This window comes from Corapipo altera, unplaced genomic scaffold (assembly GCF_003945725.1).
Source record: "Corapipo altera isolate COAL_440 unplaced genomic scaffold, ASM394572v1 1, whole genome shotgun sequence".
Classification (NCBI taxonomy): domain Eukaryota; kingdom Metazoa; phylum Chordata; class Aves; order Passeriformes; family Pipridae; genus Corapipo; species Corapipo altera.
This window is the reverse complement of record NW_020884873.1, coordinates 333,653-354,253: the sequence shown is the minus strand read 5'-3', so window position 1 is coordinate 354,253 and position 20,601 is coordinate 333,653. Positions and strand designations below refer to the sequence as shown.

The following is a 20,601-nucleotide window of genomic DNA, read 5'->3' as shown; positions in this document are numbered from 1 at the left end:
TCTGCTTTCTGTTTTTCCTCAGCTGCCCTCTTTTCTTCCTCTGCTTTTAACCTCTCCCTTTCTTCTGCTTCCTTCCTTTCTTCCTCAGCCTTGTCCTCGTCCCTATGCTTCTCTTTATCTACTGTGTCAGTTAGACTTGGCGTCCCTTCTGGCACAACATTTGTATCATTCTCTGCTTTGTGTTCCTCTGCATTTGTAGCTAGACTTTTTGTTTCTACTCCTTCTTTATCTGTGGGTTTTTCTGCTGTCACGTCTATCTGATTTTCCTCTACAGAGACCTCCTTTGTTTTATCCTCCTGTACCTCCTCCTTGTCTTTTTCTTCTTTCTTTTGCTCTTCCCCGTCTTGCCTCCAGTTGTTCCTCTGATATGATTTGGTAACTGTTTCTGTTTCCTCAATCCCACAGTGTCCTCCGTGTGTTTCAGCCTTTTCCTCTTTCCCCGTGGTCTCGTTTTCTTCCACATTGTTTACTTCTCTCCTGCTGGGCAGTGACAAACTCCCATCTGTGATTGTGGGGTCAAATTCCTTCTGACGTTCCAGGGCTTCCTGTAGACGTTTTTGGCGTCTCTCCTCCCGTCTTGCCAGTCTTTCCAACAGTGCAGCTTCATCATCTGTAGAACGCTTGCTTTCCTCTCCTGCCACACTACATAAAAGTGACAGTTTTGCATTAAAAGAAAAAAAATAACCTTCCTAACAACATATACACTTCACTGTTTCCAGAAAAAAAAAAAAAAAAAGGTTACTGTAACATCATTCCATGGTTTGAAGACACAACTTCAAACAGGCTAATACTTCAAAATTTAGCAAAGTGGTTCCAGGAATTAATTTTGGCATTTCTACATCCATAGGAATGCAATGTTTCACAATATCAGAGCCTGGAATGGTTCCCTTCCAAGACAGCTCCAAGAGCCACTGAAGTTCTAAGGAGCCTTACTGACTTTGGTAGGCACTGGAATGGTCCCTGACACTTGTAGAGCTGCACTATGAACTGCCCTGCAAAATTCACCCTCCCCCTCTGCATCCTGCAGGAGAATACTTGGAAGACCTTAGCTTGCTTTAGGTGCTTCCTTCAGCTTGGCCTGAGTTACATGTGTCTTATGCATGGTCTTCACCCTAAGCAAAATTTTTGAAGATCCTACACAAGCAAGATACTTCCTGACTTCAGAGCTCCTCTAGCAAAAAGAAGTTATTCCTGTTCCACAACAGCATTCACAGACACAGTCCCTAAAGGGATAGTCCAGCAATTAACGTGCAGTGAGGTTGTGATTGTCTATAGAGGAACAGTACACTATTAGAGATCAGAGAACAGCACCTAATTTAAGATATGCTATTCAACAGCTGTAGATATCAGGAATGGACTTCACTCTCAGTCTCTGGAGGTTTTCTTGACTCCTTTAAAATTCAGCTGTTTAATACTCATGTGTGCAGGTTTCTTCCCTCTTTCTAGTTTGTTCTTCTTTCCTTTCCTCTGTTGTGGAAAAAGATTATAATCTATGATCAGAAATGTTTCTGTCTTCCTATCTATATCCATCCTCTTTGTCTTTAATAGAATGCTACTTGTGCTCAGGATCTATTAGCTTGATATCTCAATGTTTATTTCTGGTTTCTTCTGCCAATTGTGTTATGGTCACTGGAAATCTGAGTATATTATTTGAGACTATGTGAAACTAAACAAGTGATGGACATACAGGAAGGCCAGCTCTGGTCACTCAGCTTGTGAAAAGTAGGTGGTGATACGAAATATATGGTTTAGTGGTTTAGGAGTTACAGTGGTAGTGCTGAGCTGACAGTTGGACTTGATAATCTTAAAGACCTCTTCCAGCCTTGATGATTCTATGATTCTAAGTGTCACCTCATTCCATAAACTTTTCTGCTGTTTGTAGCTGTATGACACTGACAGTGCCAGACAAGTGCTGTGGTCTGCAGCTCACATCTAGCACCTTGCAGGTATGTTTCAGCTGCAGCTTGAGGTCTGGGTGCCCAGCAATCCCACATGCCTTGGCCCCACAATGCTCTGACCTCTATTAGCAGGACAAAGGATGTGGTAGTTTGTGAGGCCAGATGCAGTCATGCCTGAGAGAATCTCACAGCCTCCATGAGCCCCAGCTGAATCACCCCATAGACAGCCTTGAGGACATGCTGGATATGGGTTATGAGCATGGTCTCAAGCCCAGAGTCAGTAATGCTCCCACTCTACTGTGTAGATACAGCCAGGGGCAATCCTCACAGGGTTAGGTCCTTCTTCAGAACAAGAATGGCCAAATCGGGTACTTAAATTTTAAGTACCAAAGCAGACCTTTTCAAAATACTTCTCTGCTCTGAATAAAAATTACCACTGACTTGTCAGCAATCAACAGTAAATGCCATTTACCTGTTTTGAGCATTAGCTTCTGATTTCTCCGTGACTTCTCCTGACAGATCTCCTTCTTCCTTTTGCCGCAGCCTCTCCTGTCGAGCCCGTCGGCGACGTTCTCTGGCAGCTTCTTCATCATCATCATCATTTCTCTGGTAGGACAGCCTGCAGTAGAGCATTAGGGATAGGGAAATGAAGTTGCTATAGCGTATAGGACACAGAAGAATTACAAAAAAGAAGTTTTCCAGAGCACAGTAAGCATGGTTACAGTGGCTGCTCCATACACTGCTTAGAAAATACATTGTGAAGTTTGAGATGCGTCATTTCAAAGGTTGGTTTTCTTTTGTTTGTCAAAAGTGGACTTGACAAAATAATCATAGTGAAGGTGGCAGCCATACCACACTGTCAGTTTGCTCCTAGAAAACCCCAAGACCATAAAACCCCAGTTCTGTAGCTGAGCAAACATCCTACTAGCTTGCACCATGATCCTGCTGGAGTGCTCACAGCAGCATTTGAGCAGACTGTCATTCAGACCCACACAACTGAAACTGGACTTAGCCAAGCAGCTTTTCATTAGCCTCCTCCAAATCTCACATGCTGAAAATGGTGACAGTATTCTAAATGTTAAAGACTAGAAATCACGGAGACACAAGCATGACAACAGCTCCCAGTGGTTGGTTCTGAGTGCCAAACATCTGATACCCACAAAATTTTGGTGAGCCCAGAGCCCTGTCAGACCAAGTCATACAAGACTGGTGCGGTGATGAAAGCCTACAGCTGACAACTCATTGTATTCATCTAACCCATCATATTTAGTTTAGTTTTATTCTACTTGAAAAGGAGAGAAGACCTTACAGTCTTAATAATCCTGTGGCCCATTCAAATCTTTGCTGAAGTGCATTATTACTGTGTGAGATAAAGGGAGAGGCCTGCATTCCTCTTATCTTTTTGTGCAGGGAAAGTGAAAGAGGAAGTTAACACGTGCCAGACCCAGTCAGGAGATTAATTTACTTTGCTTCTAGCAGTGGTCTGATATGTCATGGTTAAGAAGTCACCCTCCTTACATAGCCACACATCCAAGTTAGCTGTACAGCCATGAACACGGAGAAAAAATAATAGAGTTCTGCATCAAGTAAAACCAAGCATTGCAAGGAATATTTTAACATTAAAAGCAACTAAAACATTTTGATTTAGCTATCAGTGAGATGCTTTGGGCCCAATCTTCTCCTCTAACCTTATTCTGATACTACTTTTCTCCTTTGCTGAAGATAAGGTGGAAGTATAGGTTCAGCAGGGATTCAATTACCCAAATTTTGTGTTAAGATTTTAAAATGTAAAACATGGCTGAGGCACTTGCCAGACCTAGAAAGGCATTTTTATCCTAATTGCACCACAGAATTTGATTTGCTACTTTCATGGTCTGTCTCAAGAGCTTGCAACCTTTTCTTTACAGAAACAAATCCTCTTAAGAAGCGTGAAAACCACAAGCAGCCTGGTGATGAAGGATCACAGTGTGGGGACAAGGAAGAAAGGAAGCAGACAAATTAAAAGCACTAGAGGTGATGCAGGGAAGGTAAGGAAAAACACTTCCTGCCATTTGTAAACAATTTAAAGGAGGATCAACATTTCATTTAATTCTAGAACAGAAAGCATGTGAATACAATCAAAAACCAATGAGGTCTATAATTTGCAGAAGAGAGAGACACTCTGGAACAAAACTGCATGAGCAAATTGATGACAGACAGCCCATTCATTAACAAGATATTCTGGCTGCAGTAAGGGTATGGTCCTTTTAGCTCTGAAGTCCAGATGTAAGGGCACAGGAGAGGGCATACTGCTCTTAGCCTGTGGCAGCTGGATAATGGCCATGACTGAGTCGATTCCCAGTGCCTGTGGCTCAGCATTTGTCCTTGCAGTGAGACCACGTGAGGATGAAGTAGTTTATCCCACTCTCTGTACCCACACAGAACACTCCTACACAGCAAGGAGAACAACTGCTATCAAAAACCTCTTTAAAATGCCTTTTTGAAAATCATCAGTTGCTCAGCAAACTAAAAAAAAAAAAAAAAAAATACCCTAGGGAAAAAATTCCCACAAAATAGTCCCCGTTAAACAGATACGCATTTCCTGTTCTTAGACACTTATCACATAGATCATCTGTTAAAAAAACTGACAATCTCTTTCAATATGCTTTTAAGTATATCCACTGCCTTACTACAGCAAGTAGTGTTTTCCTACAGCAAATAAGTACACTAGGTATGGGTTCCATCCATTAGAATCACCTTAAATATTAATTTCTGTTCACCAGCATGGATGCACACAACATACACATGAACGTGGAAACAGTCATATGAAAAACTAATTGCAACTTTTTTAGAGATCTGTTTCATGTTTTCTTCACAATTACGTTAAAACTGCTCCCCAGATTATACTTGCACAGGCTGTTCTGCTTCCCTCTGAGATAAAGGTTTTTCTGGAGTGGACGTGAATAGCCACAACTGACAGTAGAGCAGACTGAAAATACAGGTTCAGGCTGGCTATGTTAATTGATGGGTTAATGACCACACCATGGGTAAACTGATAGCAGAATTGTTTATTAAATGATTCAGCATAATTACCCTAACTGCCATTGACTTTCTATGAGAAATTCAGAAAGATGGTGCAAGTTAGGTAAATGCCATTTCTGCTCATGACAAATGCACTCTTCCGACTAGTGTTCATCTAATTATTTACTCAGTCCTCATGCACTGACTTTGTTCACCCTAACTTGACTGGCTCTCTTTTCCTCAGCTATCGACTGAGGGTGTCAAAGTAATTTCACATAGAAATTAAACCATGGGCTGACACACGAATTCATGCATCCTCCACTGGGAATAGAAACACTGACCCTCACCCTCCTACTGCTACAGCTCTCCCTAGCTACCCCTCACAACCAAAATTGATCCGGGAGTTCTTCAAAGCTTATCTTTCACTTGCCTACATCTTTTGACATTTTTTAGAGCAAGAGTAAACAAATAATAAAAAATGTGACTCCAAGATTTTAGCTCTGTGTATCCGACAGATGGAAATCTGATGACCCATGCTGGCCTGTGCTGTTTCTCCACTTTTGGAGAGCAGCCTTGCTGCCCAGCATACATGGACACACAGGGTAACTGAATTAAACTAAATTTATATCTATTTGCCACCTTCCATATAACTGTTCAAAGTCTTTGTAGGCAAGTATTTCTCTATAACTAGTTGTTCCAGCTATCTCAGGCAATGAGACCACAACACAGCATGACCTCAAAGAGGTATGCCAAGCACAGAAGCTCTTATTAAATATTCAGATGAAAAGATGATCACTCGGAAACCATCCTACACCTTGTTATCAAAGATAACGTGATCTCAGTCTCAACTTCAAGTAACAGAGAAAAAATTGGGTGCTTCTCCTGTTATCTTTCTCTATGTTTCTGACATGAGAAAAAGCTGTGTAACCTCTGTGCATTATTGGTAAGCTGTTCTAGTAAAGCTACAGTGCTGAGTCTGTCGTTCTTCCCATATTGCACAACTCCTGTACGGGAGACTGAGCATCTCATCCACGTGAAAGGACAGTTCCCACCACGCTAGGTAGTGATAACAAGTAACAAGAGATGTTCTACCCTACTAAGTGGGTAGGACAAATTTATACCTCCAGGACTGAAATCTCAAACCTGCTGAAGTCAACAACAAATCTCCCAGCTGAGTGAGTCTAAAAATGTTGCCCTCAGACTGAATGGGGGAACTCTACAGCCTTGAGTGGAAAATAACTCTACTGGATTGGGAATACAGGTGGTGTGCCCATCGGCCTCAGACCTTCTTCAGAGAAATTCAGCACTCTGTATTTTACACCAAACACTGAATTTACATTAAGTTGTAGCCCATCAAGAAACTTGTAATAACTAGGATGATTATGGGGTTGAAACCATTTCATACAAGCCAGCTTCAACTGGTTTCCACTTGAAACCTCAAATCAGTTCAAATATTATCTAAGGCACTTTGGTTTTAGAGTTTCTTGCCCAGTACTATTACATTATTATTTTTGCCTGAATTATGACAGAATTGAAATTTCCTATTAAGCTCAGGGGCTTGCTATAGTAGGCAATTTATAAAGATAGGGCAAGATCTGGTCACTCTTCTAAACAGTTTGTGTTCTGATTAAAGACAAACTTTATAATTTGTAGCACTATCTGTCCTCAGTGAATCATAAGCTAAACCTTATGAATCTAAACTTTTTTTCATTTTTCACAGGAGTTCGAAAAACCTGTCTAATTTGAGCTGGATCACACAACTCCATTCAAGGAGGCAGGGAGAAAGAATCTGAAGTTGGGACTCCATTTCAGGAGTGTCAGAAACATGTGAAAAAATTCCAAACAGAACAAAAGCCTTTAAGATTTTTAACTTAAAGAGGCAGCTCATATTCTACCTCTTATTTCCTCTATGGTTCACTCAAATCAAATGTCTCTTTTCCCTTTCTCCTGCCCACAAAACCACCTTGCATTCTTGAAGTGTCCTCACAACATGTACCTCAATTAGATACAACTGTACCTCTTCAACAAGCTCTTTTCCACACAACTTTGTTCTCTGGAAGCCCTTACATGTATTACAGATTAGTTTTCTCTGTGGTCCACTCCAAGAAATGAGATCATTTATCCCGTACCAGACTGCTGCACCTCCACTTGCAACCCAACCTACTTCTAAGACCTTCACCCTTCATCACCTAAGACCACACCAATTGAAGTGATATTTGTTGATTTGTGTATTTCTAAATTTATGTCAGATGGAAGATGCCAATAAAATGTCCTCAATGATAAATTTAATTGCCAGACTCAATCTATAAATGTGCATTTTTTTGCCTTTTGTGCTCTTAGAAAGTCTTTCTATTTACCCAGGCTCTTCCTGAAAGGATGGGTGGGGTGAGGATGGACTTTGTAATAATATCCACTGGGGAGTGCTCTTTGTGTCACTGTTGATATTCAGGCCTGTTTTATTTATTATTACATATGTCTTTAATCTTTTTATTGTTCATTTAATTTGTGTTATGATAGGCACGCTTCAAAATGTGGATAGAAACAACTGATCAATCTTCACCTAAAAAAACCCATAACAAATGCACACACTTCCAGAGGGTTGTTCCTCTTTCAAGCTTTGCGTGTCAACGTCAGCTGCATTTCATTCAAGTCATATCTAAAAATATGGTGAATGGTAGGAGGCAGTTATGGGCAAAACTGTTTTCTCTAATCATTCCTCCATAATTCAAGGAGAACTGACAGCCTTCTGCTCAGACCTGCTCAGGAGGATTCATTTTTATGAGGGAGCCAGCAGAATCTCAGTCCAAAATGCTCATGTTTCAAAAAGATGTAGTGAGTGAAAACAGGGGATTTCACTGGAGACATGCAGACATGCCACCACAGTTCTCAGTCCAATGTTGTGCGTGAATGCTGATATTAACACCCATATTTTTCACATATTTCTCAATTTGACATGCACAACATTTTTCACATTGAATGTAGGAGAGACAAATGGATAAAATTAACCGATGGCTGGAAATTAAACCCAGACAAATTAAAACTGGAAATTAAGCACATATCTTTGGCAGTGAGGGTAATTATATATAGAAGAAATGATGGAACATCCATCTCTCTCTCCATATTAAGATGGAGGCCTTTTTGGAAGTTATACTACCAAAAAATACCAATTCTGGTGCTCATTTGGTGAAATTCCATTAACACTTAGGTATGGAAAGTTAGACTAGATTATATGGTGGCACCTGCTGGACTCAAACACTACAGCCTTACATTTACCCAAAGGTATATGCTTCTCATTTTGCTCACAATTTATCTCTGTCTCACAAATATTTTTAGTCTTTTGATCCACACATTCTCCAGAGCTGCACAGCCTGTACTCCTGACTGGATGAATAACCCAGATATCCACTTAGTTGTCTTGCAAAAACAAAGTGACTCCTCACCTTGCAGTGCACTGTGTACTCATTCACCTCGTTTTCATACTGTGTGTTTCTAATATACTTTCTTCTTTATCTTAGGTCCAAAGAGTTCAAGGATTACTATATTTTTCTGATGAGTGACCACTTCTTCAAAAGGTTAGCAGAAGAGTATTTTTCTGTCAGGCCTGGCATCCTTAATTCCTTACTGTACCTTTAGAAGCATTCCTTCTACCTTAAACTTTGATCTAAAAAACTATAGGCTAAAAAAATGTGCATTTTAACATCTTTTTGGTTTTTTGTTTTGTTTCAGCTGAGGAAGATCTTTAGATTATTTACCTGGGCTAAGGATTTGGCTGGGAGACATGAAAAAACAGTTAAGTGTGGGAAAGAAAACGTCTTCTGAGAGGTCCAGCTTGTGTACATTCTTTTTTATGGTTTCTTTTGATGTTTTTGACATTTAGGTTTTTTCACAGGCAAGGAAAGAGTAGGTACACTCAACCCTTTAACAGCGTGATTCCAAAGAACTAAGATGCAAACAATCCACCTTGAAGAATGAAGTATGAAAGGTGACATGCAAGCTAATAACCACAAGGAAAAAGGATTCCATACTGACAACAAAAATCCTTGGTGACTACCAAATAATCAGTATGAAAAGCATCCAGGCATTTTATTGCATTTCTAGGGATGACACTGAAGCCTCTGGGACAGATCCTGCCTTCCCAAATTACTGGTTTCTGCTGAAAGTAAAAATTTCAGTTTCATAGATGCCCAATATCTCTTTTTTTTTTTCCTTTGGTTTTAGATTCAAGTCCTAAAACCTGGGCTTCGTACTTAGAGCCCGCTGGTAACATCACGGCATCATTCTGCACAAATGCAGAATGACTAATGCACATTATTTTTTGCTTCTTTCCTCATGGTTGAAAATTGATCATCTGTTTCATAATATGAAATGCAAGCAGATACTCCAACCACATTCAAATAACTCTGGAAAATCGCCTCTGAGTACTTCAGCATAAATCACACTCAGGGCCGGTAACGCGAAGGGTAAAAATTCCAGCTACCGAAACAATGTCTAATTTGCCTCCAACATATATTATATTTAGATAAAAGTGCTTTTTGGAAACATATCAGGGAAAAGCACATAATTCTCTCAATATGTGTAGTCTGTAATGCTCTGCAGTTTTACTTCATCCACAATAGACATGGCATTGACCTGTCAATGAGCAGAGCAATATATTTATCCCATTTTAATTTAGAAGTTTCACACATGCAAAAAAGAAAGCAACTGAGCAGAAAACAAGAATTAGCCAAGTGTCTTCTAGTTGATAACTGGTACTTTTTTACCTCCTTGAAGTTTGGTGGAATTCACCCAGAACTCTGTTTCCCTGGCAGATGACAAACATAGAAAACAAGCTTGCTTTTTCAAGTGTAAAAAAGTGGGAGCAAACCCCAACCAGTGTGCATACCACTGTGGTTGGTGTGGTACTTGTTGACTCCATAGCAAATTGCTTGCTACCACCACCTCCAGTCTCTAGAGCTTTATTGTATATAAAATCCAAAATAATTTATGCCACAGCCTCCCCCCAGTAATATTTCAGGCATATGATTTGAGAACAATGGGCATTTTGCCTAGCTGAGGCACAAGTAAGGTCTTACAGGATATACCCCGGAATACGTAATCCACAATTTCTACAAAGTCAAATAAGAAATTTTCTTTCTTGTGGTTTTGGGCTGCTGTATTCAATGTGTCTTTCAAGGCACTTTAATACCTCAAATTGCTAGCTTACTGAATGCATGCAAAATTAAGATCTAGCTCTTCCTCCTTTATATTTCATTGCAAATAAAACTCCAACTGGCATGACAGAGAGATTTCATAAAGACAGAAGGAATTAAAAGTAAACACAGACATTTAACTTAAAAAATCTCCCCTTCATATTGAGAACTGTGGTTTTCATAGAAAATATGCAAAAGATTTGAGGAATTAGACCTACATTTATTTACAGGCACCTTTAGGCAAACTGGTGTCTCCAGTGTGTCATGCTCAAACTCCAGATTTCTGTATTTGCTCCAATTATCATTTTAACTCATACAAAATTCATGCCATCATCTACGATATCTATTAGAGGTCTTTAAATGAAGGCACAAGAGGGAAGGCAGGCATGAGGACTTTTGTTATGGGGCCATCTCTTCATCCTAAATCCTCATGTCAATAAACTATAATACTGAGCTAGGTAGAGCCAGGGGTGGGCACTGCATCACAAAGCCTGTAAAGAATCTGGAGCAAAAGCACGGAAGGAACCCTGCAGCCTTATGAGGAGGAATCTGAACAAGAGCACGGGACTTTCTCGTGGCCCAAAAGTAATTTCTCTCTAAATATTTTTATATTCATGCATATATAATAGATATGTAGTCTTGGCAATGAATATGAGAAACAGTTGTTTCTATTTAAAAACTCTCATCACATGTGATATATTTTTTTCCACCGGAGGCTGGAGGGGAAATTGTGTTGTCCTTAGGAAGTGAGTGCACCACCTCAGCCAGGTGAGCTAAAACCAGACTTACAAAACATGGTGCTCAGCCTGCAGACCACCTCCACCCTTGCGTAGTTACAGCAATGAGAGAAACAACGGATATTTTATCAAGGTTTCACTACAGAGATAAAAGCAAGGAGTCTGAATGGGAGGAAAACGAGACTCACTCTTCTCTGTTCAATGTGCGGTTTAGTCCAGTAACTGCAGCAGATAAGGTTTTGTGAAAAAAATATAGTTTCCAATTTTTTTTTTAAATTATTATTTCTAGTGGGGTTTTTTTGTTTGTTTGCTTGTTTTTGTTGGTTTTTTTTTTTGTTTTGGTTTTTTTTTATTCCAAAGCAGTATGCTGCATCCTCACAAATCAGCAAACAAGGACAAATCGATGATTTCAGGAAAGTACAAACTGAATTATAATAAATCATGTATGTATTGCTAACCTGAAAGCCCAGCCTTCAAGTTCATCTGCTTATCTACTTTCGTGTTGGTTACCCACTTGGAAGGCTTCTGTAATGCAGAACTCTAGGAAATAGAGAGCCCCTTGACAAATCAGTGTTTGCATTTCATTCCCTCCACAAAAATTAATAGGATTGCTGCATTTTAAGAGCACTGTGTTTTAAAAGGAAGTACAGGACCATGAGGACAGGTCTCATACATGGGAATCTTCATTAATTTCAACATGTATTTGCTTCACTGAATATCATAAAAGGACAAACACTGGAAAAGTTAACTCAGAGAATCACTGATTTGAGGGATGAAATATTAACATCCAAACCAATCTCAGTCACACAACCTAATCCTCCATCACCATGCCCAATCTACTCACAATCAACTTCCAGCATACATCTATTGACTACCCACCCTGACAAAACAAGAAATGTGTAAAATTTGAGGATGACAAATTTCTGAGCTGAATCCCCTTTTGCACTCCTGCATTTTCTTCACTTGCCTGCCAGGCTTTGTAGGGTGTAATGAGTAACCAGGGGACAGGATTCTACAGTGGGGGAATGTTGAAGGGAAGAAAGTTCGTGGCATCACATTGATTGATATCAAGGACAACACACACCATTGGTGCTGAAACCATCTTGAAAGGAGTTATTTCATCTGAATGCCACAGTGCCTAGGGCAGATCGGAATGTAGGCTGTGGATATGGCTCCATTTCCGAAACATCAGCGTCTGATTTAGGAGTGACACTGAAATTCATAATGGATTTGAACAAAAGTGGGAGAGGGAAACAGTGGGGCAGGAAGGAGGAATGCGGAAGCAGGAATCAGAGACTGCGGCTGTAGGAAGGGGCCTGAAACAAGACATCTCCCTGGGCTGTGGATGGAGAGAGAGGCGAGACAGACAGCAGCAATGGATGAGGAGCCTCCACCCTTGCAGTGCATGAGCTTGTGAATGGAGAAAGGCTGATGGAGAAATACTAGGAGGACAGGGAAGAGGGAAAGGGATCCATCAGGGAACAGCAAGGACAGCAAAAGCACCAGGACTGGGCAAGTGGCTCTGTCATCAACATCCCCAGCCAGGTTTACATGGCTGTCCAGGGCCTGGAAAACCGAAACCCACCGTGACTGACAGAATGGAAAGTGTAAGATAACAGGTTGTGATTACCCAGATTACACATCACTCAGTAACTTCGGCCTTGCCTGAAGCATTCTGTGATCTAAAACACCCACAAACAGTCAGAACCTGCTATTTTTATTGCTTGATTCATCAAAGGTATAGGTGTTAGCATTAGCCTGGCCTCTGTGAAGCATTAAAACTCCTCTGTCTTTTGTAGGGGATTAGAGATTGTAACAAAATTACTATTGCTTAGAGCCAGAAAGATCCCTGAGGATGTCTGTCGAAGCTTTCAGAAACACAGGAAAGACTGTGCAGATGAACAAAATTCAAGGCGTGCATTTGCATACAGGGAGTCTGTAAAAATAATTTTACCAGATAATCATTCAGATAATCATGAAATAATCTTTTTTTATCCACTCTTCCCAACACAAAATATGCACTAGGAGGACATAGCCTTAACATACTACAGGAGATTAAACACTGAAATAAATGCCACAAAGAGGAAAGAGATGAGATGTAAGAACAGCACATGCATCAAAACAGTGGACTGTGAACCCTTATGCTAAATGAAATGAACCACTTGACAGGGGATATGACACTGTCAATACATTCAGTGCTACAATGTGGTGAGTGGGGGAAAATATTAATGAAAATCAGATGTCTCAAAGTTTTCTGATACTGATTCCCCATGCACACAACTCATGGATGCTGTGCAGGTGCAAATGCAGATTTTGTTTCAAGGGAAATTCATGGCTGTTTACTTTTAGCATGGACAAACATCTGTCTCTTTCTCAGGTGTTTAAGAAACCTGCTGTCAACAGCCAAGGTGACTAGGAGATCTTTTCAGTGAGACAGCAGAGGAATTAGGAGTGCAGATCCTGTGATTTGCTAACAGGATTAGGGGCATCCCTAATCCATACATCGCTCCAAAAGCTAATCCTGATGTGTCTTTCACCTTCATGAAAGGTAAAAACCCCTTCCATAAAACAGGTCCCTACAGATATTCAAGGTTGAGTACAGCACTTTGAACAGCACGTTAATGTTACAAGGATTTGCAGACATGGTATAATAGCACTGTGCAAATTAAGCAACTGGAAGTTTGAAATGCAGCCATTGTAACTACACCCACATAAATGCAATAGAATACCCTGGCTTTATCCTTTCAATTAGTTTTCCCTTAGATGTGCTTGCTCCTCTCATATTGCTTCACTGTGATTCTTGCTCCAGAGAAGTTGTAAGAACCTACCAAACTCAGTATTGGAAATAGTCTGTGGAAAGCTGCCTGAGCTCATGAGAGCTGGTTAATCACACTGCAAATACAAACCTAAAGGCCACTGTTCTTTAAAGAGCAGGAAAAAACAAACCTTTTCACAGAACTGTGGCATCCCACAAATTACCTCTTCCATTTCAAAGATTCACTAACAAATTGTCTACAAGTTATAAGTTATTCACCGAAAATACCCAGACAAAAACTAGGGAACAGAAGAAAATAACAATTTGCTTGCCCTAGGAGTGCCCACACTCTGTGGACTTCCAATGGGACAGAGGCAGCTGTTGGAGGCATAAGGCATCCAACACAGAGAAATTGCCCTGTGGAGATACAGTGGAGGGGTGAGGGGCTTTTCTGCAATATTCAGTGTGGTTTTGCCTCAGTTTAATGAGACTGAAGTGTTTTGCTAAGGAGGATGAGTTATGAGGAAGACTAAGCTCCTCCCTCCGAGCAATTGTAAATCTGAAATTAAGAGGCTCCAATTGAGGAAGTATGGAGAAAGGAAAAAATAACAGCCCTTTACTAAAGGATATATGTGTATTGGCAGAACAACAAACAAACACAAAAACAACTAAAAAATAATCCTGTACCCAAAAGTCCCCTCCAAAAAAAAAACCCAGTTCAGTACTTTCCGCCTTTTGGTGCGTTGTTAATTCCAGTTTCATTCTGGAATAGCAGTTCCAAGCAGGAAACCAGTCTGTAATAGCTGTTGCAAAATGTTTTATACAGGTGGGCACCAAGGTGGGGAGGATAACAAAGAGCTGCTGTGATAAGAAAGCAATACAGCTGATGGAAACAGACCACACGTGCAGGCAAAAAGAGTCTGATTCCAAATGTGAGAGGAGACAACCACTGACAAGTTTCCATCACCGAGAAGCAAAGCCTTCCAAAAGATTCAACTGACATTTTCACAGAAAAGGTAATCAAATGGTAAACAGATGTTTAAGCCAAGGCTTCCAGTATCATACATTACATTGCAGAAGAGAACGCGGAACAACGGATATTTTCCCCTCATTGTCACATTAGTTCTTGGCAGTGGCTAAATTCTTTCCCTCGAAAGAACTCAACGTGTTTTACAAATGTTAAGTAATCCTTGCAACCCTTTCTGACTCCCCTGTGGTGGGTATTGTTACCACTATAATGTCAGTTTATGGAATGCAAAACCAGAACATAGACGAATGTACTGCTTTTAGCCTAAACCATGCAGATAAGGTTGCACTACTGAACTTTGGTTGCACGACTTCACACCTGTTCCAAAACCTGTTGAAGCTACCAGAAGCTCTTCCAGCAACTTCCAAAGGGATATATAGGTACATGGACTCCTTCCACTCACTCCCATCTCTAATGGCTACACTGTGCTGACTTCCATCACTGCACTTGAAAGCATTTGAAAACCACTGGCAGAATTGATTATCCTGGGATGTCTTTTTGCTATGACATTGAACAAAGAGACATGCTCCTCTGAGCTCTCTCTGAGCAAGTGATAGCCTGCCTCTCCTCTATGTAATGCCTTCTGTTGCTTGGTATTACCAAACCAGGACTTTATATTTAAAAAAAAAAAGAGGTGTACCTGCTGGGAAATGGGTGAAAAGGGAGAGTGAAAAGCAAGTTTAGCCCAGGGGATCTGGTTGACCGTGTCACTGCAAAAGCACCTTGGGCTTTACAACAGCTGTCAACATGGCTCAGCACAGCCTGGCACCTTTTGAGGCACTGGGCTGTGAACTCAGATACACTTAAATGCCTGAAAATATGGGAAATGTGGTGCAGGGTCCTAACTCTACCATTGGGAAACAAGGAGTTAGCTTGCTCTCAAACCCATCTGCTTCTCCAGCTTCAATAGGTGCAGAAAGCCAACTTGGTGAGGTAGCACTCCCAAAAGGTGACTGAGTGAGAAAACACCAGCTCTGCACCAGAGAAGTTTCAGTCCTACAGAAACTGTAGGAGTCATCACATGGGAAGGTTTCTGTGCAGCACAGAACTCACTGCACCCTCCTCAGTTCCACAGTGTAGACAGGACTGACATGAACGTCATCCAACCCTTCCAACACTGGCTCTTGCAAGACTTTGTCTTGATTCAAAGTCAAAACTTTTCCTGTCTCACCTGGACTGCAAGACAGTGTTTTAGGGAGTCGCTGAGACTGTTAAAAAAAGACATTTGCACAGCAAACAACACCACCACAGAACAGACTTGATCCAAACATGCTACTGTTCATCCAAGTATCCTCTTCCCAGCAATCCATATCAACTATTCATATACACACACCAAGCCCATTGTGAGGGAGAAGCAATTCAATACAGTCTTTTATGTAAGTTCTCACTGAATTTAAGTTATGCATTCTGAAAGGTACTGGGAGAGGCCAAAAACCAAGCACTGGATAGCAGATCTACAACCAGTATAGATTATGGATGTAGATATATCTACACCTAATATAGATTTGATATTTTGTGAAAATACAACATTTGGAAAGCAAGGATTTGGCACTGTAAATTGAAGAATATTTGGCACAATAAAGAATTAAGACAAGCATAAGACAATTTCAATTCCTGCTCACAAAGACTGTGGTCCAACCTGTTACCAAAATTCAACTGACTGAGGTTACTGAGTAAACAAGAATATGGTAATCAACTGTCTGAAGAAGATTGTTTTAGCAGCTATGAGGTAACAAAAGGGTCTAGGGGTCAGCAATACTCTATATTGCAAAAATAAGTTAAGACTGCTCTTAATGCAAGCTAACATGCCAAAAGTTGCTCAATAAGGGATTTACAAGACTTCATTTAGCCCCTCTTGTGCTACAGGTGCATGAGATGCTTAAAATCCCTTGTGCTCCAGCTCTGATCTGACTAACACACAGAAATGCTCAGTGAAAACAATCATGCATCTCTGGGATGGCCAGCACAACCAGCATTACCCACACCAATAAGGTATTGTAGGACCAATTGGTGTAATGCAAACACAGGCACAACTGAAACACTAGCAATCCTCTGCCAATGAGGTGCTCTTGGATCTACTTACATGTGCTTCTGCCAGCTCAAGATGAGCATGAGACAGACTGTCAGTGTTAGTGCATAGCTATAAACATACACAAACAGTTTTTTCTGTACATTTGTCCCAAGTTTGCTCAAAATACTACCACAAACTTAACAAATATTTGAGAAGCTCCCGGTAAGGCTCCACTACCTGCTTTGTGATATTACACAGGAAGCTTTTAAATGGTTTTCTCCTCTATTTCAGCTCGCCAGAACCTCTTCCAGTGCCTTCTCCAATTTCTTCTCATGTTCCAGGCAGCCCCCATCACTCTTCACCCAATGGCATTTTAATGACTGTCTTTATCTTCTTCCTCCACACCTGTGAGCCCTGTGCCTTAAGTTCTCCCAAGCTTAAACCTCCCTACTGCCTACCCTTGCAATACTACCAGCCTTTGCAGGACTCAGGTTCTTACTGAAATGATGTCATGCATCTTGAAAAGTGCTAGAAGGGACCAAAAAACCAGGGACAAGGCCCTAAACAGCAAAATCTCTGCTTGCTAGAATCTTGTGAAAAGAATAACCATGTCCTTCTGAGGGAAAGAAAATATGCTGGCATGACTGCCAAGGCAGAACACCACAAGAAATAAATAGCACACATAGAATGTAGCAGAAACAAACGTCTTTTCGTAGGTTTAGAGCATTCTCCTTCCTAAGTTCAGGGGCAATAAACACAGGACTGGATGGGACACACTGTCTCCTATCAAATCACTTCACAGAGCTTTGAATAAGTTCAAAAGAGAGAGAAGAATCCAGGAAATCAAGTAAAGAATTAACCCCCTGGCTATCCCAAAATGTCAAAGGACCAAATGCAGCTCTCAGATATGCACGAGACAGGAATATTTCTTCTTGACTGGATGGGCTGCAAATTATTGCTAATGCACGTGTTGCAAGTGGGAAACTTTCACAGCCATATAGATAAGGACCGCTGGGAATCCCAAGGTAGCATTGCTACAGCATTAAGAGAGTGTTTTAACATGTTGGTAAGACTTGAGTAAAAGCTACATTTGCAGAGAACTGCTTTGCCTTTATGGCAAATTTGACAGAGGAACTAGAAGAAAATTAGTCCTCCGACTCAATCTTTCTAACTGAAGTAAAAGTTTAGCTGCTTTTGGAAACAGCTGTGGCCTCTGCTAATTAGGCTTTGGGGCTTTTGGAAATCCTGTGAAAGAAAACTGCTGACATGATGTCTATGATGATCCTCCAGCTCCAGGAGGAGGCAGATGACTAAGGCCAAGATGTACAAAACCCAGAGTACATGCCAGTGATTTTCCTCTTGTGGGAAAAGCTCAATCCTAAAAATCTCATGCTTCACAGAGGAAAGATGAGTGTTGCACAAAACACACAGAAATGGGGTGCTTCTTTTAAAGTATGCAAGAGAATACAGGATGGTTGGGACACATTTCATCTGGCCTTTGCAAAATAATCATGTAAAATAAAAGAAAAAGGAAAAGAAAACACATGGTAATGGGGAATGCCACTGTAGCTCACAGAAGCTGTACCAGGAACAACCTGAAAATGAACAAAGAGACTAGAAAGGTTCTACCATGACCATGTCAGTGTGTGATGATGGTACACATCACTTGTGGATGTTGAAGCCTACAGTGTATTGAGCTTGTGAGGCTCACCGATGTCATGATTCTACTGCTCAGCTACAAACTCCACTTAAAAAAAAACAAACAAAAAACCCCCAAAAAAACAACAAAAAAGAAAAAACACAACCAAACAAAAAAGCAAACAACCCAAAAAACCCCAAACAACAAGAACCTGTAGTAAGGAATGTGACAGGACAGCAACAGTTACAATGCTAGAAGGTACTTCTGCAATTACATTGAAACAACTCCACGGTTGAACATATTGCAGACAGAATTTGGCAATCCAAAAATCTCCTGATTAGAAACATGTAATATATTTTAAGGTTAAAAAAATCTGCTGGCAATTTGGCTCTGGTAAACAAAACAGAATCCCAAATCTTACATCCTATAGCAACAAGTGCGTTGGTCTCAATGACACATCTCTAGGACAGGCCTCCACATTTCTTAGAGAATCATGGGAAGGAAAACAAGTGCACATGGACTGCTTCCTGCTTTCTCAAATTTTTGAAACGCATGGTACACCAGTTAGGAGGTATTTTCTCAATAATGTTTTAAGCAGTCTGGAACAAGAACCATAATTTTTTTTGTTCACTAATACAGCAACATTTAGCTTGAGAACCAGCAGGACCAGATCCTCCTAAACAGAAGTAAAAAGCAGATTGAAAGCAATCTGAAAAGGAGTCAGAATTAAATTTCTTGCACAGAGTTAATCCTCTCCAGTTGGTATGCCAGGTTCTGCTGGAGTCAGTCTTGCTCATAAGAAACTGAATATTTCTCTTGGTTGCTTAGTCAAGGTATATGAAAAAGTGGTGGATGGAAATTAAAAAAAGAGGACAACAAAGTTAGCCAAGTCCCCGATCTCCAAGAGAAATTCTAACTTGGAGGAAGAAGAGTCTCAATACAAACAGGCATCAAGCACAAAAAACCCTGGTTATGCAGTAAGATTTTGGGAGTAGCCCATTCCTAATGGTGCATCTGTATGTTTTGTTAAATGTGAGGTGGTACATCCAACAACTAATGCTGTTTATTTTTCTTTTCTGCTTTATTATCATCATCCACTTGTCTTTCTTACCCTTTCCCTACAGTAAGCTAACCTCAACAATGATAGGATATGTACTCTGGAACTACTATGGTGGGGAGGAAAGGAAAAAAAAATGCTTTACAAATGACACAAGCAAACTTACAATACTCAGAAGAAAATAAGCAAAGAGAGAAAACTGGGTATTTAGTGACCATATTAACCACTATTCCTCCTACAATCAAAGAAATACACCAGAGCAAGGGGTAGGAAGGGAGCAGCCACTTCACATCACTTTTGGTCTCCTGGTGCAGCACAAAGTGAGTGTAAGCCGAGCTAGTACTTGGCTTTGTATTTCAGCTACCAAGAAACAGAGACTGAGGAATGAAAAAACTGAAATACCAGCTTCTGCCCTCACTTGAAACTTTGCTCATCATAACTCATTCTAAAAGCCATAGAACTACATTGACTTCAGATCTGAAGCCTGTACTTAAGCCTGGCATGTGCTGCTCATCTCTGGAATTCAATATGCGCATTCAAAGCAATTGGAAAGAAAAACAGGTTAAAAAAAAACCCCAAACACGCAGATTTAAAGCATCAACTAAACCTGGTTGGTAGAATTTTGCTTTGATAATGGGTTTTTGAGAAAAGACAAATTGCATTGCAATACCTTGGACCAAAGTGCAATTTTTCTGACACTTTACATGTAGAACAATGCACATGGAAAACTGTATTCCAATGTGCTCGCTGTTCCCCAAAAAGGTAGCTACAGTATGGTACTGTTAGACTTGCAGAAATGTCTCATTACCACACCCAGTTTTGAACGTCAGAGTGAGATTTCACACCAACGCTCAACTTTTGTGAAAAAGCGAAGGAAGAGGGCAGGGAAAGGCAAAGGGGAGCATGGGGGAAGCCTTCCCTGACTGACAACTCTGCAAAGGATTTGAACTGCAGAAAAGAGGAAACATGTCATCAAATGCCAAACCAATGTGATATCTGCCAAACCACACCTTATCCTTCTCAATCAGCAGAAAAATTATCCACTGACTGACTTCTCTTACCTCACCAATAAAAGGCTATTTATTTTCCCCTTATTAGGACAGTTTCCACGCTGTAAAATTCTGGCTCTAATAAGTGGCTTTAACAGTATGTGCTGCACATCAGCACAAAAAGAAAGCAACTAATAAAAGCAAAGCAGAGAAGGAGAATAAAAGGGCTGAGTCCTAAATTAAAAGGGACGACATCAGCTTAGTTTGGGCTCCAAAATTTGATCATAGATTTTTTGAAAC

At 40.5% G+C, this 20,601-nt stretch overlaps 1 protein-coding gene across 12 annotated transcripts in view; it reads right to left on the bottom strand.

Moving 5' to 3' along the window:
- Positions 1-20,601, bottom strand: part of CALD1 (caldesmon 1) — a 196,550-nt gene that overhangs the window by 30,132 nt on the left and 145,817 nt on the right. For 11 of the 12 annotated variants that reach the window (XR_003530347.1, XM_027659567.1, XM_027659570.1 and 8 more), the window contains 2 exons: positions 2,371-2,517; positions 1-642 (listed from right to left, as the gene is read on the bottom strand). The exon at positions 1-642 is cut by the window's left edge and continues 361 nt beyond it. Coding sequence is in view for 11 of the 12 variants with exons in the window: in XM_027659567.1 (XP_027515368.1) it covers positions 1-642; positions 2,371-2,517 (789 nt within the window). In the remaining variant the exon portion in view is untranslated. The remainder of the gene's footprint in view (positions 643-2,370; positions 2,518-20,601) is intronic. The other variant, XM_027659635.1, reaches the window with a different exon arrangement.